The 27,566-nt window shown below is 40.3% G+C and overlaps 1 protein-coding gene across 1 annotated transcript in view; it reads left to right on the forward strand.

Annotated features, from left to right (window-relative positions):
* Positions 1-27,566, forward strand: part of CDKAL1 (CDKAL1 threonylcarbamoyladenosine tRNA methylthiotransferase) — a 543,702-nt gene that overhangs the window by 370,756 nt on the left and 145,380 nt on the right. Inside the window, exon 12 of the mRNA XM_084796106.1 lies at positions 15,143-15,323. Coding sequence (XP_084652232.1) covers positions 15,143-15,323 — 181 coding nt within the window. The remainder of the gene's footprint in view (positions 1-15,142; positions 15,324-27,566) is intronic.

The raw sequence follows: 27,566 nt of genomic DNA on the forward strand, positions 1-27,566 counted from the left end.
ACTTAATCTCTGTTTGGTTATAGGTCACCAATAACCAATTTTACATACACACACACACACACACACACACACACACACACACACACACACACACACACACACACACCTCCCTCTGTATTTTCAGTTTGTTTTATTATCACTTATAATTAGATTGCGTCATCACTGGGTGTGCCGTGCCCCTCACCCGTCCCTGTGTCCCACAGTCCAGCAGTTCCCCTGTCTCTGTTCTCTCCATCTCCTGGTTCAGCCTGTGCTCACCATCTCTTCCTGCACCCTTCTTATTTTGCTTGGCCAGAAGATACTAGAGTTTGGCACTAAGCGCTTAGACTTTGAAGCAAAACCAAAAGGAAAAGATCACAGCTGTCCTCGTCCCTTAACATCATCTAGGGGAAGTCAGATAACCTCTCTGAGTACCCATAGAACACTTTTAAAGTTTAAGACGCTTTGGAATATTATACAGTAATATTCTGTGTGAATATTGGAGGATCAGATGAGGGAATGTGTGCCAGTTTCAGTGCATACCATGTGAGTTTGCCTTGAACACTGTCATTGCTAAAGCTGTAGCTATTTAAACTGCTCTTGGTGAGCACCTGTCATCTGGGAGTGACGTTTTTCCCGGAAGCTGAAGTATCTGGCTCAACACATAGTTCAGTGTTAGAGCATAAACATCCTCCTCCTTTGACACTGATTAAATCAATTATCAGTTCGATTGCCAGTATTGACCCAGGTGGGTTTTCTTTGGGATGTTATAGGAGCCCTAACTACCTCTTCTGCTCACATTTTCAGAAACTGATCCCAGTGTGGCGAGCCTACATGACCTTTCCTGTTCCTCCTGACCCACAGTGTGATTTGCTGCTTCATTCCATTAGTTCTGGAATATTTGTGTTTGACCTATTTTTTGTTCCCATCTTATAGAAGTATCAGACATTAAGAACAGCTTTCCTGGAATGCTAAGTGGAATGTGTATCTTGTCCTTCAGAACAGATAGTATAGTCCATGGAACAAACTAGTTTGTTTGTTTGGGGTTTTTTGTTTGTTTTTTGTTTTGGTATGATCTTTGGATGAGAAATCATCAGTGCTTGCTGTAATCATAGCTGCATTGTAGAACAAGGTACATGGAGACGCTTGCAGTGACATACTTCTGATCAGTTGGAGAACATCCTATGCTAGGAGGTGGCAGACCACCCATCTCTATAGCTTCCCCTGTGACTTTATTCTGGTGTCACTCTCTGAGGCACATAGCTGCCTGTGTTCTCCTCCTGTGCCTCCGTGTTCCACCTTCTCCCTTGCCTTGTGTTATACCTGGCTCTGCTGGTCATATCATGTTCATCACCACCTTGTTGGTGCAAAACATTGCTCAGCTCTTGTTTCCTTGCTTCTGCTTGTGGGATCCCACTGTCTTTATGAGACTGGCCCAGTCCTGTCTAAACTAGAGCTTCCTCCTGGCAGACCTTTCCATTCTGACCCCTGGCTGGCAGTATGACACCCTTGTATACTTGCTGGACACATTGGTACTCAGCAGTACTTTACATATATAAATTCATTCAAATAATTTGTACATAATTATTATATTGTAATTTATCATTAACCTTTATGGTTACTAAAAGTATTAGTTACTATTCTACACAATTTCCAAGGATTCAGTCAGTGGTTTAAGAAAAGACTCTAATCAACTTCTCGTTTCTCTGTGCATGTCAGCTACTTTTTTTGGTGTATGTGTGTGTAGGGTATCTGCTTACCTCTGCCTCCTTGGTGCTGGGATCTGTTAGCCATCACCACGACCAGCTTTTGACATGAATGCTGGGAATTCAAACTCAGACCTTGGTGCTTTGATAGCACCACAGCACTGAACTTGCAGAGATGGTGGGTGGTCTGCCACCTCCCAGTGTGGGATGTGTTCCAACTAACCAGAAGTATGTCATTGCAAGGACTGCTGTCTTCCTGCCCACTTTCACCTGTTTCAATCTCAGACTGATGATTTTATGTCTTAGTTTCTTAGCTGATCCCCCTGCTTCACACAATGAGTATAACTAGTTCCAGAGGCTGAAGACCACAATTCCCGCACCTGAAGGTTTCAGGGTCTAGTGAGGTCTCATTCTTCATAGATGGAGCCACACAAAAGACAAAACTAAACAAAACGCTCTCTTTCACATTCAGTCGTAGACCCTAGTGACCCTGTCACCACCAAAGACCAGACCTCTAGACACTGCAACACTGGGGGTTGTATTTCATGGTGAATTTTGGAGGAAAGTCTGAGTCGAACCAAGCACAGTATAAATAACACAGAAGGATCCTGAGCTTTGTGGCTTGCAGTGAGTCTTCTGAGCCATCAGTTAGATGTGAATTGTTTGAGGGGCAAAAGTACCTTGGTTTGTATACCAGGCTACAGACTGAAAGACAGGGTATCCTGAGCTATAAGTAGTTACAAGATTCCTCAATTCTTTTACTAACAGTGATGTCACTGATGCTGTTGTCTAGACCCTGGGTGATTTTGGACATGATGTCAGGTATGTTAAGACTGCTTCCTAACAGCTACAGTGGCTGGGCCCTATGGGGGTTCTGTGGGGCTGTGAAGCCTGTCCACAGAAGAACCCTATGGCTGTAGAAGCTGAATGCTCATCACAGTGAAAGGTCAGCCTGACATAGCTTGGAACAGAATAGACTAGAGCTTCCAAGGTCAAAATTCAGACCAAGTGAGTATCCATAAGCTAGTATCACAAGAGACCACCCAGTGGGTAAACCATCGCTTCCATATCAGGGTCACATGGGACAACCTGGTGGCCACCTGCTGCTCTGGGCCCTCTCAGATGTTCAGAGGGAGCCTATGGTAAGGTACTGTTCAGTGAAGAGATACTACTACGGTAACAGGACTTGTCCCTTTCAGGTCACAAAAGGGGGCTACTGTGACCTGGAGTCAGTATCTAGAGTCTTCTACATATATGTGAACACTTGCCTTTGTTTCCAGGACTCTCTATTGCACCCTCTGTCTCCAAGTTTTGACAAAAATTTGTACATAATATCAAGCTATGCACCATGAGCATTGACCCAGCCTTGCCCTTCCAATCATTTCTAGAGGTAGCAATTGAGGATGAGAGGACTCTTAGTTAAACATGCACTTTTAAACAAAGTGCTCACTTGAGACAGGATGTCATCATCTTCTGCAGTGCAGTAAAGTATACATTTTCTCCCAGGAGAAGCCAGTCATTTACAGAGTCCTGTGAATATCCATTTTTCCTTCCCCTGCTAGTGTTAACCTTCTCTGCCTAAAATACTGAAACTGGTATCAGGCAAAACAGGCAATAACCTTGGTAGACAAGTCAAGCCTGTCACCATATTGAATTCACTTATTGATCTCTTTGTCTGTTCCCCAATTTTCCAAAGCACATCACATAGGGTCTGTGGCTCTTAAAGCCCTGCATCCCCCATCTGTGAGGCTGCTGCCTAGTCTAAGACTACCTGCTGCTCATGGCCCATTAGGAGACAAAAGCATGTGAGGCCCCATAACTGTGATGAAAACCATGCAAATGTTCTCAGAGTGGTAGGCCATGAAAATTCTGGAGGCCAGGAGTGAGCTGTGAGTTTGCTCACACGTGAACTTACCAACATCTCCGCAACTGTGGCCCTTACAGCAGCCAGGGAGGTCCTGGCCTGACGGGAATCTCATCAGATGGTAACTGGCTGAGTCTCTGTAGACCCTGTGCTGCGTATTGGAGCAGTGATGGTGCCTCAGCTTAAATCTTACAGAGTAAGCTGTTGTAAACAACATGCAGATTAATGCACATTCTGGGGCTCAGTAAAACTTTATTTATAAAGTAAGCAACAGAACGATTTGGCACATGTGCCATAGTCTGCCAACCCAGAGCTGGTCAGGATGAAGTCAGTAAAGGCAACAGTACAAGCAGTTCAACTGATTAGGAATGAAATAATTGCACATTGCCAATCTGCTTTGATTTTAGTGGACTGCTTGATTTCTATTATGCAGGCATATCTTCTTGTCTGCCTACCCGTTTCCCTCACTCCTTCCTCACCCCCTTTCTCTTTCCTTTGACTCTCATGTAGTCCAGGATGGCCTCGAACTCCCTCTGTAGCAAAGAACAACCTTGGTTACTCCCACCTTACCTTCCTAGGGTTGAGACTGCAGGTATGCACCACGTATGTGGTCCTGAATTGAAGCCAGTGCTTCTGCACACTAGGCAAGCAATCTACTCACTGAATCTATGGCCCCAGCCCTCTGAACACCAATTTTTAATGATAATATGTTCATGGAGAATATTAATTAGCATCATTTGTTGTTGATACTGGACTGTGCATTAGGAGCACTGTATTATGGCCATATAAGTTTATAAATTATCCTTCTCAAGACTCAGCATTTCTCTTCCTCTGATAATGCTTCCCATTAGAGAATCCTGTGATCCAGGGTTGAGCTGCTGAAATTTCAATAAGTGGGTTTTTTTTTCTCATAGTCTAATTTTAAAAGATTTAAGAAACTTGCCCAACTTTGTAGTTTGTAGCCTGTCTTGATATTCATTTAATTGGTTCTGCTAATGTGAATGCCCTTTCAAATATGAAAAAATAAAGCAAGAGGGGAAAGTTGATTATTTCTGTAATTGGATTTTCTCTTGAATAAAATGATTTCACCTACTTTATCTTTCTGACTTAAGGGATGGGGGCGGGGGCTACTTTTTCCCCATTGTAGTCAGCAGCCGACAGAAGAAGGTATAGTGACTTCCAAGGTATCAGAATGGCAGAGTGGTTTGGGCTGTAATTAATTAGCGATGCTGAACGTACTCACCCATGCTTTCCTTTCCAAATCTCAATTTCTACTGTGTGCAAAATAATTCCATCCAGGAAGAATTCTAATTACTTTAGTAATTATCGTCTTATCTCTAAATGGAATTCAGACATTTGCTGCAGTTTATGAATGTTAGGACTGTTTCATTTCCTTTTCACCTTGAATAACAGAAAAATACACATCACCAAATCCAGCTTCATTGAACCTTATAATTCATGTTACCATAGAAACAGAAAACCTCATATAAGATCATGTTAACAGTACCATAGATAGTAAATACCTTCACTCCAACCCACAGTGTCATAAAATGATTTTAATAACAGATGTGTGAGAGTCCTGTGAAATTTAATATGGCTCCTTTTAAATGTTATAACAGTATTATTCACTATGCTTACTTTTAATTTTTATAGCAATTTCTTTCGTCTTATGTAAGGTTTTGTGCTTATTCCAAAATATTTGCAGTACAGTGCAAACACACTATCACAGGATCAAAATCTTACTTAACAAGGTGTTTATTTAATTTTTAGCTAACAGTGGTGATTCATTTTGTTTTTTTTGTTTGTTTGTTTTTTGTTTTTGTTTTTTTCCTTGAAGCAAAACTACGTCTTTTGCGTTCATACCAGGTTTGACACTGTAATAAATGCCACTAAGTTCTTCAGTGTCATCAACCCAGCTTGTCCTCCACACTTCCCAACCCCTAGTCTCTTTTACAGTCATTCTTCTTCCTAAGTTTCAAGAATATTTTTCCTGTATATTCACCTATTTTCACTGCTGATGCTCCAGCCATGTGCACTCATCCATTTTCACTGCTGATGCTCCATCCATGTGCACTCACCCATTTTCACTGCTGATGCTCCAGCCATGTGCACTCACCCATTTTCACTGCTGATGCTCCGGCCATGTGCACTCACCCATTTTCACTGCTGCTGATGCTCCAGCCATGTGCACTCATCCATTTTCACTGCTGATGCTCCATCCATGTGCACTCACCCATTTGCACTGCTGATGCTCCAGCCATGTGCACTCACCCATTTTCACTGCTGATGCTCCATCCATGCGCACTCACCCATTTTCACTGCTGATGCTCCGGCCATGTGCACTCACCCATTTTCACTGCTGATGCTCCGGCCATGTGCACTCACCCATTTTCACTGCTGATGCTCAGGCCATGTGCACTCACTCATTTTCACTGCTGAGGCTCAGGCCATGTGCACTCACCCATTTTCACTGCTGATGCTCCAGCCATGTGCACTCACCCATTTTCACTGCTGATGCTCCAGCCATGTGCACTCACCCATTTTCACTGCTGATGCTCCGGCCATGTGCACTCACCCATTTTCACTGCTGATGCTCCGGCCATGTGCACTCACCCATTTTCACTGCTGATGCTCCGGCCATGTGCACTCACCCATTTTCACTGCTGATGCTCAGGCCATGTGCACTCACTCATTTTCACTGCTGAGGCTCAGGCCATGTGCACTCACCCATTTTCACTGCTGATGCTCCAGCCGTGTGCACTCACCCATTTTCACTGCTAGGCTCAGGCCATGTGCACTCACGCATTTTCACTGCTGATGCTCCGGCCATGTGCACTCGCCCATTTTCACTGCTGCTGATGCTCCAGCCATGTGCACTCGCCCATTTTCACTGCTGCTGATGCTCAGGTCATTTATTGTGTAGTTGTAAATTCTGATCTTCCCACATAGCTAGAAGCTACATTATATTCTAATGATTTCCCATTATACTGTGTCAGATGGATTACATTTTTACTTAGTAACAAAATTGTATCATATTTAAATAAATATCTTATTTAGGTTTTCCTACTTTATTGAAAGTTTTACTACTTTCAGAAAAGATTAAAAGCCTTCACATATAAATCTTCTTGTAAATGGATAAAGAAACTGTGGTACATATACACGATGGAATATTACTCAGCTATTAAAAACAAGGATTTTCCAAAATTTGTGGACAAATGGATTGAACTAGAAATGATCATAATGAGTGAGCTAACCCAGAAGCAGAAAGAGTCAAATGGTATATACTCACTTATTACCGGACACTAGCCCAAGGGACAGGTCCCATGAAAGTCTGCACCTACCAGGAAACAGGGATAGAGGTGAGGACATCCTATTGAGACTCTAGATGAGGAAAATATAGAGGATAGGCAAGTAGGGGGACCCAGAGGGTCCTAGAAACCTACAAGAAGAACATTATGATGGCTAGATCTGAGCCCAGGGATTCTGCTTGATCTAAGGCACCAACCATGGACAAAACGGGCAGTCATCATCAAACCCCTACCCAGATCTAGCCAAGGGACAGAACATTCTCCACAGCTAAGTGGAGACTGGGGACTGACTTTCACAGGATTTCTGGTGCCCCATATTTGGCCATGTCCCTTTGTGGGGGAGGCCCAATGGCACTCGGAAGAAGGTAGAGGACTACCAAGAAAAGACTTGATACCCTAGCACCATATTCAGGGGGAGGAGGTCCCCCACAGCCACAGTCATAGGGAAGGGGGATTGGGGTGAAAGTGGGAGGGAGGGAGGAATGGGAGGATGCATGGGATGGGATAGAAAATGAGATGTAATAGGAATTATTTTTAATTTTCAATTAAAAAAAAAACTGGAGGAGGTCTCCCTCAGTCACAGTCATAGGGGAAGAGAGTAAGGGGAAAATGGGAGGGAGGGAGGAATGGGAGGATATGAGGGATGGGATAACAATTGAGATGTAATATGAATAAATTAATAAAATATATTTTAAAAAAAAGGAAAAAAATAAATCTTCTTGTATTTTTAATAATAAATAATCAAGTGAAACATGTATCAAAAAATATTCCAAAATAAACTTTTTAATTTCTTTCATTGTATATGTTTTACATCAAGTTTACCTCCCTCATACTAAAGTTAAGACTTTTTAAAACTTACTTGTGGTCCTTGCATGCCTGCACTCGCTCCTGTGGACTGATGTCAATCTTGAGTGTGTAAATTATTTTTGCAAAACCAACAAACTAATTAATAAAAAAATTCCCTAAAGAGAGGCTTAATAGCTACTATCATTTCAACATCACATTTTGCCTAATATTTAAAACATCATTGATGTTCAAATGTTGAAAACTTTTTCACACAAATAGGTTTAAACTTCTCTTTAACTGCCATTAAATTTTTGTAGGTATTTTGTTTTGTGTGTGGAAAAATTCATATTTGTTGATATATAGGAATTGTGTGCTTGCTTTTGTTACTGGGTCTCACTCTGTAGCCCATGCTAGCCTCTAGGAATATAATTGAGGCTCTTGCTTGCAGTATTGAGTTTTCAGACAGGGATTTAGTGTCTTAGTGTGTGTGTGTGTGTGTGTGTGTGTGTGTGTGTGTGTGTGTGAGAGAGAGAGAGAGAGAGAGAGAGAGAGAGAGAGAGAGAGAGAGAGAGAGAGAGAGAGAGAGAGGTGAATTGTTGTTTGACCCTAAAACATCTGGTCTCATTAAAGTATTAGGATACAGTCCCTTGTACATTCAATCTGCTCAGGATGTTCCAGGAAAAGAATTCATGTTCATATTCTGAACAGAGGGTATTTAACACAGAAAATAGTTGGATGGATAGACAGATAGACACATGCATACTTAGATTCTAAACTGTGAATGGTGCAGTTGGAGAGAAATGTGGATGGATGGACAGACTGTCAGAAAGATAACTGTTCAACTGTTTGAACAAATTTTTAGGCTGGTTTGTTTCATCTTTTTTCTATCTCTTAAAAGAAGACTTACCTTTTTAATGTGTCTGAATGTTTTCTCTACACATATACGCACCGTGTGTATACCTGGTGCCCAAGGTTGGCAGAAGCGGGGTGTTACAGCCCCAGGAAATACAGTTACTGATGGCTGTGGCATATTGCATGAGTGCTGGGAACCTAGCTTGGGTGCTGTGTACAAGCAACAAGTCATCTCTTCATGCCCTAAGCTGGTTGCTTTAGATAAATCTTGACTTAGTTAAGATAATTTTAGTTTTCAACTAGTACAGACCTGTTTTTATTTGTGTAATCACTTTGAACATTGCAAACATTCAGAGATCATGAAATGCTGGTGAGATCCCTTCCCTAGACATTTTAAGGCTCTTGTCAGTGCAACCAGATATTATTTAGATCTAGAGTGTTTTAAAGTTTCTCAGACTTTTTTCATAATCCAGCTCACCAAATTTCCATGTTATCCAACTTTAGCTAATATCATTTGTGATAAAGAGAAATGAAACTGCTTGAGTTGTGCAAGGTCTCCTTCAGTGGCACTCCTGTTCTGATCCTGTTCCCCTGTAGTGTCCTAGCACTCTCCTAGGGTACCAGCTGATAAAAACCGTAAGCAGAAGCAGGCTGTGGAAGTGGTCATTAGTTAAGCACCTACTGTATACCAGCTGCTGTTTGAAATGCCTCACATGCAGGGCTACCCAAAAAGGCTTGTGTTGTGATCCCCCCTTGTGGAAGATGAGGCAAAAGCTGCGGTCTCTGAAATAACTTTGGTTACCAGACTGTTAACGAAGGGCCCAAAATATGTCTGGATCGAAGTTCTTATTTCTTTCCTCTGACACTGTTGCTACTATTTCTCTCTGAGCCATCTGTATAGAGGAATGATCACATTCGTTTCTGGGTGAATAATGATAATAATAAAGACAACACCAAGGTCTTAGAAAGAATAAATGTGGCTCAGAGCCAGTTAGGTTTCAATTGCCTGTCTGTTCAGTGTGACCAGTGGTCAGGCCTGGAAGGTTTGGAGGATTTGGTTTTAAATTCTGATTGCACCAGCAATAGGCTGGTGACCTTCAACAGATCTCTTAACCTCTGGATAGAGCATAGATAACTTTGTTCTAAAATAATACTGCAAAAATACAAGCAGGTTTTAAATTAGCAGTAAATTACTGTAGAAAAACTATTATTAATAATAAGTTTTCTTCCCAGTGAACCTATGATCCACTAATGCTTCTAGCACAGTCATGCAGTGGGCACATGTGGACACAGGTCAGAGGGAAGACAGCCTTCGGTAGTGATTAAAAACTTCAGACCAGCACCGTCATTTAATATACCCTAATTGTGTAACTGTCTGTAGTTTACCTCCCTGGATGTAATTCCACAAATGACATTTTCCTCATTTGTCCTGGAGGCTTACAAGAAGTTGTCTTAAGCAAAATATAAATTGTTAGTGAGTTTCCTGACACTCTTTATTTCTATTTCTCTGCCGAGGTTGCAGTAAGGGTGGGTGGTGAGTGCAGGCCTTGTTCAGCAGGAGCCCTTCAGAGTGCCCTAGCCACTCAAGTAAACTTATCAGGGAGTGCTATTGCTGGGAACAAGCAAAGCCACCAAAGGCAGCGTAACTCACCCTGGCCTGCAGCAGTAGTGCTAGCACGTCCAACTGTGCAAAGGTGCGTCCTTCCTCCAGATGCACAGGCCCAAAGCCTGAGAATAAGGACTAGTCTTTGTCCCAGTTACTCCAGGCTTTTCAGTCATTTTCACATCCTTAGCAATAAAACACCTAATAGCAAATGAAAATCTAGAAATGAACCAAAGTATGTATTTTAAGTACCATTTCAAATGTGCAGAGCCAGGTGTGGTATTATGTACCCACAATCTCAGCACTTGGAAAGAGAAGGAAGAGGGTTGGAGGAACTTGAGGCCAGCCTCGGCTAAATGACTGTCATTGAGGCCAGCCTAGGATATATAAACGCTTCTTAAGAAATCAAAATGTGGAGTGTGTGTGTGTGTAGGTAGGTAGGATAAATGTTTTGGTTTTTTATTCCACCAAATTGTATTATATGGTGCTAGAGATCAAACCCAGGGCGTGCATGCTAGGTAAGCATCCTGCCAACTGAGCTACCTCCCCACACTCCTTAAATCCCAAGCTAATGTCAACAGATACTGTGTGTTCATTACAAGTTCCTCATAGGTTTTCGTAACTGAACATAGCTGTTTCTGACACGTCTGATTTCCGATTAGGATCCCCCTTATCCTCTTCCCAAGTTATTTAACAAACCTGCTTTGTCAGTAAACATAAGATAGAGAATGATGATGCAGAAGTTCTCTGTTATTGCAGCTCTTTGACTATTTCTATTTCATCCTTTTAGAACTACTTCTTACAACTACTAAGAAAACATAAACATTAAAAAGGTTTTAAGATTCAAGGGTACAGTAGTTTAGATATTGCTTATCTTTTACTCATGACTTCAATAAATTTGGGCAAATGATATTTCTTTTAAAATTAGAATTTTGAAAATTCAGTGTATCATAGGCAGTATTTGCCCAGAATTACCATTTAGATGTTTGTAATAATATTCTATTTCATACCCTCATAATTTTCTCTTACTTAAATCACAAGATGCAAAATTAGAATTTGTTTCACTTCAAACTTCTTTGATTTTTGCATACTGAGAATTATTTAGTACACAAATTAACAATGTAAATGAGATTTTAGTTAGCTCACCTAACGGATTAAATTATTTTCAAGAGTATAAGTAGCAACATTTGCATATTTAAAATTAATGTATAGATGAGCCTCGTCTGATAGTAAGATATAGATGCCACTTTTATGACATAATCACCTTATAATCTTACATACATTGAAACAATTAAACAGCTTCTGGTTCTAAATATTGAAATGCCATCAATTCATAGTATTCTGTCTTCTGTGTTACTAGTCCAGTGTTTGTTTGTTTAGTTACATTCACATTTGAACATTCAGTCTTTAACATTTATGGTGGTTCCTTTAAAGGCTGGCCGCCGCCGCCGCCACCACCACCACCACCACCACCACCACCACCACCACCACCACCACCACCACCACCAAGAAAGCCAAAATAAGCAGGTGTTGGCCAGGGCTGAGCATAACTGATGGATGGAGAAAGATAGGGGTGACCAAAAAGGGACTTTCCTTTGGGAATACCCCACAGCTACTGCCAGATTCATTCTGATTCAGAAATTAGGACAATGACCAATTGTCTTCATTTCTTTCCATGTTTCACAGGCAGTTTCTATGATATTTTTAATTTCCTGGGAGAGATGGAATCTGTCATCTGTTATCTTTTGCCTTTATTTTTAGCTGTGGACTTCTTCTGGTCATGAGTAGTTAGAAGTGTAAAACTAGTTCATTGAAATTACACTTTCTTTCAATTCATATACTTAGTCTATAAAATGTGCTCCTTTTTTCTGCATCTTTCTATGGAAGTATGTTTTTCTGTGGTTCTTCAAATGTGGTTTTGATTGACTGTCAACAAGGAAGAAATGAATTTGTCACAATAGAACACTTCTTTTGTTCTATATGAGAATTGTCCCTCACACTAGCCCAAGGGACATGTCCCATGAAAGTCTTCACTTACCAGGAAAGTGGGACAGAGTGGAGGACATCCTATTGGGACTCTAGGTAAGAGAAGCATGGGAGAATGGGGAAATAGAAGGATCCAGAGGGCCCTTGAAACCTACAAGAAGAACATTATGATGGGCAGATCTGGGCCCAGGGGTCCTGCTCAAACTGCGGCACCAGCCAAGGACAATATGTGCAGTAAACTTTAAAGCCCTACCCAGATCTAGCCAATGGACAGGACATTCTCCACAATTGAGTGGAGAGTGGGGTCTGACTTTCACATGAACTCTGGTGCCCCATAATTGACCACGTCCCCTGGATGGGAAGACCTGGTGGCACTCAGAGGAAGGACGGCAGGTTACCAAGAAGAGGCTTAATAACCTATGAGCATATACAGTGGGAGGAGGTCCCCCTCAATCTCAGTCATAAGGGAGGGTAGTAAGGGGAAAATGGGAAGGAGGGAGCAATGGGAGGATACAAGGGATGGGATAACAATTGAGATGTAATATGAATAAATTAATAAAATATATTTAAAAAGAGAGAATTTTCCCTCATATTTATTGTAATACAGAAAAAGCCCTTGAAATTACTTTACTTCCAAATTAATGACTATATGAGGCAAAGTAGAAATGGGAGAGGTTTTTAAAAAAAATGGTCAATTTGTAGAAATAAACACATACACATAAAGTGCTGTGCAGGGGGGTGGTTGGAAAACCTGTTTGGGAAATTTGTAAGGAGCTCTGCTGTTTGACTTAGCCTCCTTCTCTCTTACACCACTAATCTATTGAGCTCATCCATGAAAAGCCATGTGTGATAGAAAAATAGGTGTAGTGAGATGTGGAATAAGTTCCCTAATGTTTCTGAGGTCATTTTGGAGTATTGTTTGTGTAGGTCTGTTACCATTACACTGTCAAAGTTAGGAGAACTTTGTAGCCAACCTGATAGAAACTCTAAGGCTGTAGAGAAAATGGCAGCACCTCCAGCCTACTGGAATCAAAGGCAGTTTGCTTTACATTGCCTCTATGATGTAAAGCCTTGGGGGCTTGGAGAGATGGCTGAGCAGTCAGCAGCACTGGGTACTCTTGCAGAAGACGTGGGTTTCACTCCCAGACTGTCTGTCACTTCAGTTCCAGGGGAACCTGATGCCTCTTCTGACCTGTGGGCATCAGACATTTGGTACGCAGACATACATGAAGGGAAAACACTCGTGCACATAAAACAAAATAAAATATATTTTAAAATGTTTGCACTGCTTTGTACTTTAAATGCAAGAGGACAGTGAAAATGAATATTTGTTGATGAAAATTCTTAGCCAAGGGGAAATAGGAACAAAGGCTATGAGCAGAGAAATTAAGACAGATTTTAACATTTTCAAGTAAGAAATGATGTTGTATCTCTAAAACAGAAACCAAGGTATGCTGGAAAAGAAAACTGAAGATGGAGCAAGATCTCCAAGAAACTGAAATATATCAAACTACTACTGCTCTGCTTTTTTTTTTTTAAGTAAAGACTAGAAAACATGTTCAAGTAAAATTTCTGGAAGATAAAACAAATAAACACACATGGAAGATGAAATAGAAAAAGCCAAAGATTAAACTGGTAGTTTCAACAGTCAAAAGAAGAGTCCTTAAAAGAAAGTATTATACACACAGGCACATATACATATAAATATACATGTACTTATGATTATTTCCTAGAAAAATTACAAAAGAAATAATACAAGACAAATTTGAAGAGAAATTATTAAAGAAATAATATGAATTACATTCCAGATTAAAAGACCTTTAGTCTACAGATTATGCCATGTATAAAGATTTTAAAAATATAATAAGAAGCATATTAGCATGAAATTAAAAATGATCAGGAAAAATATGACACCCCCAAAAAGGGAGTGATATGGCATATGTAATGGAATATGTATGGTTGGCATGTCTGTCAGTTACAGAGCAATTGACCTGGCTGACATAGGTCCTAGGCTTAAGACGCAGCATTGGAAAACTGTGAGAACACACAGGAGTGAATCTCATGCCTTCAGTATCTATCAGCATTTTTAAAAAGGAGCAACCCAAAATTCTGGTGGACAGTCCTTTTCAACCTGGAGCGTTATATTACCCTATAGTGCAATCAGTTGTGTGTTCAGACATTCTGAGACGTAAAAACAGTGCCACTTGATACTGAGAACACACTGCAGAGTGAAGGAAATGATCAAGAATTAGCGAGACCTCAGGCCCGGGAAAACAAGACTGAGGAAAAAGAGAACAAGGAACAGTCAAGAGTAACAGCCAGTTCATTGCAAGAGTAGTGCATATGACAAGTGGCCTTTTCAGAAACAAGGGATGTGAATGACGAATGATCTAATACTGTTTAGAAAACAGGGTTGATTTTATTTTGTCACATCCCCCATGCTAGGCGCTGAACCCAGGACATTGCATACGCTTGACATTCTCTCTCCCACTGGCAAGAGTTCATCCTGCTGTTGACTTTTGGTAGGTCTGTGGAAGCCTTGAGAAGATAATCAGCTTAGAAACATAAAATGTTAAACAAACTTTTCAAAGAGGCAGTTAGTATACTTAAACAAACTTAAGTGTTGAGAGACAACTTGGTCTACCAGTTGTCTCTGCAGCTCTTCTACAGAAATACTTTGAGTACAGTATAAAGGAGGGTAGGGGTAAAGGACGTTTATAGTTAGCTCATCTTACTGTAATATAAAAGTCCTTAAATATCGCCTTTCAAACCCAACAAATCCAGAAACAGCAGAGTAGCATCTATTATAAGACACTGAGGAGAAAATAAAACAAAAACAAACAAACAAAAGTCTAAAAGCATTAAAAATGGGTGCCTCTGAGGATGCCCAGGAGCCACTATTTCTCTTATTATTAAGGTTTTTGAAAACTGTTTGCAAGTTCTCGGTCCTAAAAAATAAATTCTATTTTTTAAAATGTCAAGGAAATAATAGTTCTGGCTCACAGTCAACCTTTTTTTTTTTTTTTTTTTTAAATTTTTGTCTGTTTTTCTTCTCTAGGGTTCCTGGAATAACGATTGCTACGGATATTATCTGTGGTTTTCCTGGAGAAACTGATCAGGATTTTCAAGAAACACTGAAACTTGTTGAAGAATACAAATTTCCAAGTCTCTTCATCAACCAGTTCTATCCAAGACCTGGAACTCCTGCTGCGAAAGCCGAACAGGTTCCAGCACACGTGGTAAGAGAGCATTCATAGGAGCCACTGGCTTGTGCCAGTAGCTACGCAGACAAACCTGTACTGCCTACCCAATGCCACTGGCTCACGGCTAACCTTTATATTGCAAAATATGAGGACAGTTCCAAGCTGGGCATGGACATGAAAGAGTTAAATGACCTTATGCAATGAAAGGCAAACAATATCACCTTTTTCCTTGAGAAGGAAGTTTAAAATTTTAAAAACTTTTAAAACTACTTCTTGTATTTACTTGTATATGTACTCTAAATCTTGAGATGTTTTGAAATCACTCATTTAAATACATGGGAGTAGGGGCTGGGATGTGGCTCAGTGGCAGAGCACTTACCTAGCATACACGAGGCTTTCGTTCCTATCCTCAGCACTTCAGATGAAATAAAAAATAAGTATTTAAGCAAATGGGCTTCATATTTTTGTTCGGGTTAAAAGAGCATTTTAATTATTTCTTTGTACCTATTCTGTGGTTTTCCTACTTGATTCCTGCACGTCTCTCATCTGTCTACCCTCCTCCATCTATTTGGCTGGCATCTACTATCCACTGTCCGTCTGCCGCTCTGTCTTCTCTCTGTTCATCTGTCATCTAGCTACCCACCCACCATCTACCTAAATATCAACTTCTCCATCCAAACAAATATGTATTTTATTCTCAGTATGATTAATTCTCTTTCTGATTGAAAAAGAAGGCCAAACTTTAATAACACAGCTAATTAACTTTACATAGATATGCAAATAAACTAATGCATTACCTTTTCTGTTTAAGTTTCTATTACTGAGGTTTGATCTTTGGTGTTGGACGGTCTGTGAGTTGGCAGTGCATGTGCAGTGACCCCATATCATGGTCAAGTGTGAAGCAACACCTTCAGAACCCCAGACTCCTTCCCCGCTGTGCTCATCTGCTCCTTTCATACTGAGCTTCCATCAGCTGTTGATGTTTCCTGTCATTATTCAATCCATTTTTTTTCTAGGTTCATCAGAGCTTTTTTTGAACTAAGTATGTCTACTGACCTCTATCATTAACAGTAGCCCTGTGCGTTTTCATCTAGTAGCTGCCAGATGTGCAATCAGTCAGATAAAGAACATTGTGTATGCAGGTCCCTGACGTGGTCATGCAGACAAGGGTCACTGTCCTCGCCTTTTCCAGAGGAAATGGCTTTTCCTCATTAAACAGGAAACTTCATCAGGGTTTGAATTGGATTTTGTTCATTTTCTTTTCATTTTGTTAGTGAATCCTGTATTTTTGCAAAACGGCTACAGGCCATCCATTTTCTCTGCTGTATAATGTTTCCTTGTAAGTCATCCACCCTACTATTAGAGGGAACTGGGCATTTTCAGCTTCTTAACGTGAGAACTGCAGTTGATACAGTCATCCTCATTCTTGTTTTATCTTTTGTATCACTCATATGTAAGCATCACTGCTGTGTCTAGTAGAGTGTAATTGTGTTTTCACGGGAAACGCAATTGACCTGTTTGGCTAGGTCCTGGCAGATTGCCTTCCTAAGTAGTTGAATAAATGTAAAATTCCTGTAGCCTGCCAGGTCCGAGCTCTGTTCTCATAATGTTTGTATATTACTTTTGCAATGTAATCTAACTGTGGTTTTACAACTCCTTAGAAATGAGTAGTGTTCAGCTGTCTGTTTATTGGCTCTTGAATGGTACCCCAACATGTCGTAGTTTTAATTTGCAGTTCTCCAAAGACATCTGGTGATGATCATCTTCTCACTTTCTCCCCTCCTCACATGTGTTCTCTTGGGTGGGGCATCTGCTTCTGCCCATTTGGAATATGTTCTTTGCTTTCTTTTTGCCAACTTTTTGTAGTTCTTTGTGATTTGGGAGTGACAATCCTTCAGATACACGTGTTTCAGAACATTTTCTCTCTGTGTCTTGTCTTGAGTCACAATCACCTTTCTGCCATGCTGTCACTAAACTTTTTTTTAATGTGTTTCTACCTTGGCTACTACAACAAACACAGCATGGTGACTTAGGCGACAGGAATTTATGACCGCACATCTCTGAAGGCTGGAGGTACAGAGGCGACCTATGTCAACCCTGACACATGTGTAGGGCTCTTTCCTGGGCTCTTTCAAGCTTCTGGGGTTGCTTGGTAGCTGAAGTCTCCTTGGTTTGCCACTGTGTAGCTTTACTCTCTGCTTTTCACTGTCAGCAGATATCCCTGCTGTGTGTATCTATCCGAGACCCCTGTCTCCTTGGGCTTAGAGGTTCCTCCTACCCCTCATCTGAACTGCTTTCCTCCACAACATTCTGGGGTGATTAGGACTTCAAAATAAATGTTTCCGAGACACAGTCTGATGCTTCTTGCATTTTAGTAATTATGCTCTGTAAAAAGACCATTTCATGAAGTTTTAGCTTTATAGAATTCAGAATCATAAATCTGGAGAATTGGACATTAATGACGAAACTTTAGAGATTTACTGTCGTGGAGTAGATTTATAGTCTACATTGTGTCTTCTTTCACCTCCAACACTTACCAGAAATTAATAATTGTTTACCCTGCCTGTCTCAGGTAGTTTATGAAAAAGCTTATTGCAACATTCACTAAAATAAAAGATTGCGGTAAATGAGCAATAAATATTTTCTCTGATTTATTCCTCATCCCCTTGCCAAGACAAATCAATAATGAAAGCGAGTCTAGCTCACGCTGAAGGACAGCACATTCCAGCTGCTCTCCAGTACCGCCCTTCTCTTCTGCTTTAAACATGACTCAGTGAGGAAGGGTTGGGTTTGGTTCTGTTTTAATGTGTCTCTTCTACATACTCTAGTATGTTCTTCCCTCTTAAGTAATATAAAATGGACTTCAGTATTCTTTCCCCTTTTTCCTAAGTATTTTTATATTCACAATAGCATTATTGTAAGCAAACTTTATTTTAATGGGTTATATTAATGCCCTGATAAATGAACTAAATTATATATGTTTCTTAATCATGTAAATCACAGATGGCCACAGTAGTGGCCAGTCAAGTTTGCATTTTCAAAAGGCAAAGGCTAAGTGCCTAGCTAGTACTTTACTATGGTTATTAAAAAGAAACAGAACAGTTTAGAGTTTATAAGGAAAATCAGGTGATATATTTTCATGAAAAGCTAAACTAATATTTGTTTGTTATCTATTGCAAGGATGTTTATGCAGAAGATTTAATGGTGAAACTACCAAGCCAAATGAGAGTATTGATGAAAGGTCAAATTTACATGTTTATTTTCTCTACCGCATTGTGTCTTTCTTCCTTAGTCTTCATTTATTTTCCTTCTAGCAGTGCTTTTAATTGTGGCTGTTCTTCTCAGCCTTCCTGGAAAAGGTCACTTAGGTTTAAACAACAACAACAGCAACAACAACAGCCAACTTTTGATCTTTAGTTATCACTTCTAGCCTTCCTTTCTAGAAAATTCTAATGAAATTGTGTCATGGTCATTATTTGAATAGGTGTGTCACTTGGAGGCATACATATTAGCTAGCAACAGAGGCTATTGAAGTATTTATTCTAGATTACAGTGTTGGGTTATGATGTTAACCCCCCTGCTTACTACTTACCTCACATATCGGAACCAGAAAGTAAAAGTGATGTCTCAAAATATATTAGTAGAAAAGAATCATGATTCGTTTTACCAGAAGTTTCTAGAATTTTTACCCTTAGCATAAAGAAGCCACAGTGGACACTTCTTGCTTTAGCCCTGAGGACTGCATACTTTGACAGATCAAGAGGAGGTCTGTAAGGTGTCCTCTAGATAGACAGAGATAACTTTACTACAAGTTTTTATGTAAATGGGTCCATTTTTGCTGTACGTTTAAGCCAAGGTGGCCTGGCCACTTAGAATAGATGCAGAGTGTAGAAGGTTGTTAATTCATGGGCAGAATTATTATAGCTCTTCAGGATCTTACTGCATATGGAGTCAAGACATACTATATTTTAAAATATATTTAAATATATGAAAATTTTTAAATGCTCCTCCTTCCTCTCACACATACACATGTATGAAACGGTTTTATTTCTCTGTTTACATGTTTAAAAAACAAAACCCAAAACCCCATGGTTTCTGAGTATGATCCTAAGCCTGACAATAAATATTTCGATAGCCAGACTGCAGCACAAGGAATCCCTGTCCTTTCAGCGCTGGCATGCTATGAGCACTCTCAGATGTTCACCTCAAGTGCTCTTCTAAGGAGGAAAGCAACAGGAGTTTCAGACTCTAGAATGCTCAGAACATTTCCTTAGGAGTTGGGGACATTCTTGCCAGTTAGTTGTATTTGATATCTTCTGGTTGTCTCTCCTGAACAGAAGGTGGTGGTGGATGCCTGTGACCCCAGCTACTGGGGAGACAGAGGCAGGTAGAACATGGGCTCAGGGCTAGCCTAGACTGTTTAGCATGACCTTGTTTCAAAATTGGAAGGAAGGAAGGAAGGAAGGAAGGAAGGAAGGAAGGAAGGAAGGAAGGAGGCAGGACAGTGGGAGGGAGGCGGGAAGGGGGAGGGGAAGAGTTGGGGGTGGATATAGCCCAGGGTTTAAACCTTTGCCTAGTGTTTAGAGGTTTCTGGATTGGATTCTGGCATGGGGCAGTAATTTCCATTTTCTGGATATGATCTCTCTTTATACTTGGCACTGATCAGATTTCTAGCCTATTCTTTTGTTGTATCTCTGTTTCAGCAGATCACATAGCAGAATTTTCTGGGGTGATTACAGTAATAATGGAAGTATGAGCAATCGTAGGATCCGAGATGCTTGCCTGTTTATGCAGTTGATGCTCATTTAAGAAGTGGAAAGTAGACTCTAATGAGCTCCAAGACCCCTTGACATGTGTAATGACACTTGATTCTCTGTCTGATGGCTTTAGGTTTACCTTTTTACCAGTAAGTGGGAAGGTTTGGGTGTTTGCTTTTCCCTGCTGATTGGTTTGAAGGTTATCTCTGTTTCATCTTCTAATTTTTTTTTAATGAATATGACAGTTTGTACAAGCAATTGATCAACTTTTCTTGAATCTAAGTTGGTATTGCTGAAACATAATTATTAGTTGTTTTTGAGGACTCACATGGCAGCAGTGTTAGTGGAGGGGGAAGTGATGGGCCCCAAAAATCTCTATTCACATCCTAATTTAAAACATGGATCATGTTAGCCTATACTTGGAATAGGGCTTTGCCAATATTTATCAGCTTATTTTGATACATAATAACTACATATTTCTGGGATACAGGGTAACATTTTAACTCATATATACAATTTGTGTGGATCTAATCAGGGTTATTAGCATAGTCATCATTAGTTCAAACATTTTTCATTTCTTTATGCTGGAAATTCAAAATATTCTGCATCAGTTGTTTTTTAAAAACACAATGAAATGTAAGAAGCATAATTACTATACTGTACTGTAGAGGACTCGAGGTTATTGCTTCTGTCACACCCCAGTACCCACCAACCGTCCTTTCTCTAACCTGTCCCTCCCACCTCTGACATGAATTTATTTGCCTCTATTTCAGTGTGGCCATTTATATCATCTATTATAGGTTCTGTTTGTCTTTGCATAGGTGGCTCACAGTGCCACTCACGCAGATATGGTAGAGTTCCTTTCTTTGTATAAATACATAATATTCCATTGTCCAATGTGCCACGCTTTGTTCATTCATCTGTTGGAGGACACGGGGGCTGTGCACCTGGCTGTGCGACTATCTCCTGGCTTCCTGAGTTCCTTTCCAGTACACTCATGCTCAGCAAAGAACATGTGATTAAATGTTTAAACTTCTTCAGATGAGGCTGTGAGTTACCTGGGACAGAGACAGCTCATTGTAACCACAGAGTCCTTCTTAGAGAGTGGAAAGGGGGTCAAATTTTGAGGTCAGAAAGTCAGAAACAGCAATCTGAGGTACTTTGAAGGTCAAGAATATGTGAGGTGAATCCCAGGGTCCTCCTATAAGCTGGAAAAGGCAAGAACAGTTTTCCTTAGAACATTGAGAAGGCCACCTGAAAACCTTCATTTTGTCTGAAAACATTTTGGATGCTGCAAAATGAGAATGGGCTATTTTAGAACGCTAAAGGTAAACTGAGCATAGTGATTCATGCCTATAATCCCATCATTGGAAAACCTGGGCTACATAAGGAGACTCTGTCTAAACAGCACACACACGAGACTACATTTATGTTCAGTTAATAGCCTCATGGGAAACTCACACATTGAGTAGGACTCTTTGCCTTCTGGTGAAAGCTGTGTTAATTGATCAGTCATCTTTTTTTCTAACAAAGGCTTGTTGTCCCGTAGATGCCACATGATCATTTTTATGTCTGTGAACACTTAGCTAGATGTTATCTTACTGATAAGATAATTGTTGGTCCCAATTATGATAACAACATGATAAAAACCTTAGAGTTGACACTCAGCCAGGAGTGTACTTCAGTGTTCTGAGGTCTTGGTATGGATTATATAATTTCATTCTCGTATCAGGTCTCTGAAGCAAGCATTGCTGTTAATGTCATGTTAAACCTCAGTAAGTCCAGGTTCACAGTAATGGTTAATGTGCTTAGGACACAGAGAAACTTCTGCTTAGCTCTCTACTCTCCATGCCGGGTCAACCCATCCTGGCACCTTCTGCTCATGTGCGTTGTGTATCCCGTATGGCTTTTGCTCATGGTTTGAGAGGGTATAATCCATCATGGCAAGACGTGTCATAGTGGTCAAAGTGAAGGCCAGGAGTCCTCAAATCTCAGAATATTGGTAAGCAGAGAGCATTGGGAGAAAGCAAAGCTGGGTTGTAGCCTGTAAGGCCTGTGCCCCCGAAACTCACCTCAGGCTCAACGACATCCCCAAACAGCATCCCCTTCAAACACATGGCCTGGGCAAGCCCTTCACATTCCCATGCAAGGCTTCCCTGGTGCCTGCTCATCTTTTCACTTGGCAGGTGACAGGGTAGGTAGAAAGGCCTGGGGCATTTCTACACATCACTTAAGGCTCAGATTATCCAGGCAGGCTATTCTCCCATGTTCCATTAAAGCTCCATTTTGGTTTCATTTCTGTTGATGTTACAAGAACTACTTTGTCAAGAGCAACTTTAAAGAAGATTCAGTTTATTCAGTTACAATTCCAAGTTTCAATGCATCATTAGGAGGAAATCAAGGCAGAAACTTGAAGCAGCTAGTCACATCCAAGTCAGAAACAGAGAGAAAGTGAATGCATGCATGTCTCTAGTGCTTAGTCACCTTCTCCATTCCTACTGGTCAAGAAGTCCGAGCCTAGGAAATGGTGCTGCCCACAGTAGACTCAGCTTTTGCACATCAATTCATTCAATCAAACCTCCTATAAATGTCAGCCTCATCTGAGCAATCCTTTCTTGAGACTACCTCTCAGATAATTCTAGACTGTCAAGTTCACAACTAAAACTAGCCTTCTCAGGGTCTTTGATTGTTTTTTAACCAGGGTTTCTTAATGGCTTCCTCTCAGACTCCTTTTAGACTAGAAACTTTTACATGGTACTGGATTTATAAAAATATCATGGTGGTGCATGCCTTTAATCCCAGCACTGAGGAAACAGAAGCAGGCAGATCACTGTGAATTCGAGGCCAGCCTGGTCTACAAAGTGAGTCTAGGACAGCCAAGGCTACACAAAGAAACTCTGTCTTTAAAAAACACCAAAAATGGGAAAAAAAAATATATAGAGAGAGAGGTGGGGGGAAGGAGAGGGAGAGAACAGATACACAAATCAAAACAAAATAATTTATTTTAAAAATTATTTTAATGCATGATTTGCTATTTTTAAAGACAAGCAAATCTGTATACTAATGAGATAGTGTTTGTTTATTTTTACAGTAAGAATTAAATTTTAGCTAAGTATTTTATATACAAGGCATAGAAACTCTTCTCTTCAACAAATTATAGAGATGACTGACATTTTGATTTATTAATCATCAATGTGGAAAACTTCATAAATATTAGTGCAAAATGGTAGAAGTATATTTAGGGCCATTTCAGAAACAGCAGGAAATTCTGTACTAATCTCAAACCAAAAATAATTTCATGGGGTTTTTTGTTTGTTTGCTTTGTGAAATTTAAGCTCACAACTCAAAAAATACTTTCCAAAATCAAACACTGCAGCACTGCCCAATTCAAAAATAGTCTATTATGATACATACATTCTAAGAGGTGACAGTAGGAAATCCCTAAAACTTCCCGTAAGAGCAGGAAAATGTACAGTAGACACCTGGTAGTGCATAGCGGAGAGCCTGGGATCTGAGCTGGGGAGTTCCAGCCGTGGCCTCGGTGCTGACTGCTGTGATGAAGGCTGTGGCGAAGCTGTATGACACAACACACCAGAAACTCTTGCATTCATTATGCTTTTTATTTGAATTAATTTTTTATAACTGCATATTCCAGGACCATTTACCATTGCCAATTTTTTCTCAAACTCCATTGAATTATGTGACTCTGTAGCAACCCAGAGCTTAAAAAGCAGCAATTTCCATCTTGGCTTTGTCAAGACATGTGGACCTTGTCTGTTTTTCTGGGCTTTGAGAAATTTAGAGACAATCATCCTAGTGCTGTTGACTTAGCTCACCCTGGCAAATGGCAGGGACTCAGCACAGGTAGAGTCCATAAATGCTGTTAACTAAATTGTGAAGGCTGTTACTGTCCTTTGTCACAAGAGGACAGTGCCTGTGAGGGAGCAAGACTGTTCGTAAGCTACAGCTAGCATAAGGGAAACATAGAAAATTAAATGAACTTAAAAATTCTTTCTCTTAAGGATGGATAGGTGGCTTTTGATTTGTTTGTTTGGGGTTGAGTGACAAGCAACATGCAGGAATAGATTACTGTCAATAAGTGAGTTGGGGACTATAGGCAAAGCTTAGGTTAAGATGCCTTTACAGGCCATATTAAGTAACTTTCCACTGACCTGGGACAAGTGTGCAGCTTCCAAATAGCAGTGCTTATCTATAGAAATCTCATTTTAGAGAGGAAGTACACAGGGCCAGAATCACCAGAAGCCCATCAGGAGATTTTGCAAGAGTGCCTTTGGAAACACTTTAGTCAGTGGGTCTAGGCATGTCCGTGACTAACTCCTAAGGCATCACACTGTCCTAGACATAGATGCTTGTCAGCAGAGCTATCCTGTGTAGTACGTAGAATATGAACTTCTTCTACAGAGGTCATCTTATTGGCCTTTCATGCACTCCGGACACCACCCCTTCATCTTCCAGGGACTAGTTCAAAAAACTTCAGGAGAATGCCAACTGCTCTGCTTGACTTCTCACACTACTGATGGGTAAATCCTAGTGGTTCTGAGACTGTGTCCTGACCAGCTCTGAAGTAGAAACACCAACCCTGCCAGTCCTGTCCTGTCTCCTCCCTCACATCCCCAACTTGGATTTTCTCTGTTCAGGTTGTCTCTACTCTACAGGTACAAGACTGACCTTTCCTCTTGCCTCTTTTTTCCTTGTGTCTTTAGTGTTCTAAGTACCACATAAACTTGTCAAGTCTGTATTTTGTAACCTTAGAAGTATCAATCTGAAACACATTAGAAAACAGTTTTGTTTTAAAACACCTTACTAAATTGAGCAATTCTTTTTATTCTTTCTATCTTTATTCAAAACCTAAGGAAAAGAGATAATAATGTTGAACTTTGAAGGATATAAAAATAACAAAGTGTTACCAAGCCTCAGCTGTGGAAAAGAAGGATTGCCAAGACTGCTCACACTGCAGCCTCAACAGCCCTGTCAAGCGCTCGTTGTCCACCATGTTGAATTTGAATATTAATCTGGGCTGAAATGGAGTATGTAAAGCTCTCATGAAGGAAAGGGCTGTTTTTAAAATGGTGGTGATCTCCAGGATTAAGACCCTGTGTGTGTATGGGGGTAGAGTAGCACACTGTTTCCCCACAGGCAGCACAGGCTTCCATAATTGTATGGAAGAACAAGTTCCTGAGGCTGGAGAGGTGGCTCCACAGTTAAGAGCACTGGCTACTTTTGCAGAGGACTTGTGTTCCATTCCCAGCACGCACACATGGTAGCTTCAGTTTCAGGGAACATGACTTCCTCTTCTGGCCTCCATAGTCAATAGGCACACATGAGGTACACAGACAAACATGCAGACAAATCTCTCATACGTATAAGATAATTTTTATTTTATATTCCCAGTCAGAACCATGTTTTACAAATCGCAACATTTTCCTCAAGTACGCTCGTTGTGACCACCTCAGTTTTCTGTCTGCTATACTTGACCTCTTGCCTAGCTTCCCAGCCTTTGGTTAGGTCATGATGTGAAAGGATGAACACTGTCACCGTGTCAGTCAGCTGCGTGAGTGACTGGGAGCTCACTGTGCATTCGAGACTAGGTCCAGCCTAAGCTCTGACTCTGTGATCCTCTTTGTTCAAGGTAATTAAAGAGCAGTGGAGTTTAAAAGGCAGAATTTTGTTGATAGCTCATCAAAAGACCCCTGTTAAATTATAAGCCACCTCACATATTCATCTTAGTTTCATAAAACAACAAATGTACTAAATATGAAATGTGAGATATGAGATAAGAAATTACTCTTTATTAATTTTTATGGCTAATTTCATGTAAGATATTGCTGTGTCTATTCCCTGATTATCTATTACTACACTCTTGACGCATTCCAAATACAATAACATGATTATACTTACAGTCAATTAAAAAATAAATAAGTAAATAAATTATAAGCCATCTCAAAACAAACAAGCAAACAAGCAAGCACCACCATTTTAATTTCTTTTAAAAATCTACATTTAGGATAATGACATGTCAGAATGACTTCACCTCAGTGAGAGTGGCCTTCATTTCTGATATGTAATGCTATTACCAAAAAATGCAAAATAAACAAAACCTACATAGCTTGTTCAAATTGTTTCTTCAGGGTTTGTTTTTATTTTGGCATTAACCTTTATCCTTCTTTTAGGAACTTTTAATTACCATGACTAGGAAAATATATGGTTATAGGTGGGTTTCCATGGTAGATGTTGAATGGCGGCGGCTATCACACTGAGAATGACTGTCTAGGTTTACATGACAACTATGAGTCCTGCCCTTTGAAAAGTCATCTTTATTATATGTCAGTCTAGGGTTTTGCAGTTTTTTTTTTCTTAAGTGGGGATCATGTACCTTGTTTTATACAAGTTCCAAAAAAATGGAAAGGATCTATATAATTCTTTTGTGTCTTGTCTATGAACGTGGTTTATTAAAATTATTATATTTAATTTGAACTCATTTTTATTACCTTAATAATGGATTTATATGAGATGAGACTCTTTGGACTAACTTCTAAGGGAAAAGGGCCTATGATTCAGTCTCATGGTTTTGCTCTACTGTTTCTTTCTCAGTGAAAACTATGGTTCAATAATAACTCTGTATTTCTCCTCTTTCAGGGGAATTAGCAGGATGGTTTTGGGAATTAAGAGCTGGTGTTAAATGTACGTTCAGGGCAACAGTCGATTTGGTAATGTAGCATGAAGTTCATTTCTAACTCTTGCTCCTTAGAATTTTGTTTATTTCATAATTAAGGACAAGAGAGTCGAACCCAAGTGGATAAGCATTCTAATGGATATGAGCGTATTTTGGCAGATCTGTTCCACCCGTGAGTCTTGTCATCTTGAGTATGTGTCCTGCTCCTTAGTTTTGCTGTTCACAGCAAAGTACCCTAAGGCAGTGCACTGTAAAATGGAAAGTTAAGAGGGATAAAGGAAAAGCTTCCACTGTGTGGGCATCAGTGTGTGACAGAACAGCCACGGTCCCTGCTTTCTGTGTGTCCTGCCTCTTGTCATCTTAGCAGGAATCTAGTATTTCTACTGGGCAGAGCTGGGCTCAGTGTCACTAAGTTGGTTTGAGTTACAGTGAAGCAGAAAGCCTGGGACTGCAGCTGTATTCTTTTTGCTGTCTTGCTCCTTGCTGTTATAAAAGGCAAGGGAAATATTACTTCCAGAAACTCATAATAATTTTAGAAAACAAAATGCTGACATTTAAAGTGTGTCCTCTCAGGGCAATTGCATGTGTGGCTTTAGAAATGCTTTTAGCTTATTTTTTAGAGCTTCATAGTTTTGTTTTATGTCGTGTGCGTGGGTATACATGTGGGCGAATGTGAGCCGGTGCACACAGGTGTGGGTCCAAGGAGAACTTGCAAGAGGAATTCCCTCCATCCACCACATGGGTTCCAGGGACAGGGCCCAGGCTCTTGAGCTTCACAGCAAGCACCATTGACCCCTGAACTCTCTCTCTGGCCCTGTTCTTATCTTT

This window comes from Acomys minous (assembly GCF_964271855.1).
Source record: "Acomys minous genome assembly, chromosome: 9".
Lineage (NCBI taxonomy): Eukaryota > Metazoa > Chordata > Mammalia > Rodentia > Muridae > Acomys > Acomys minous.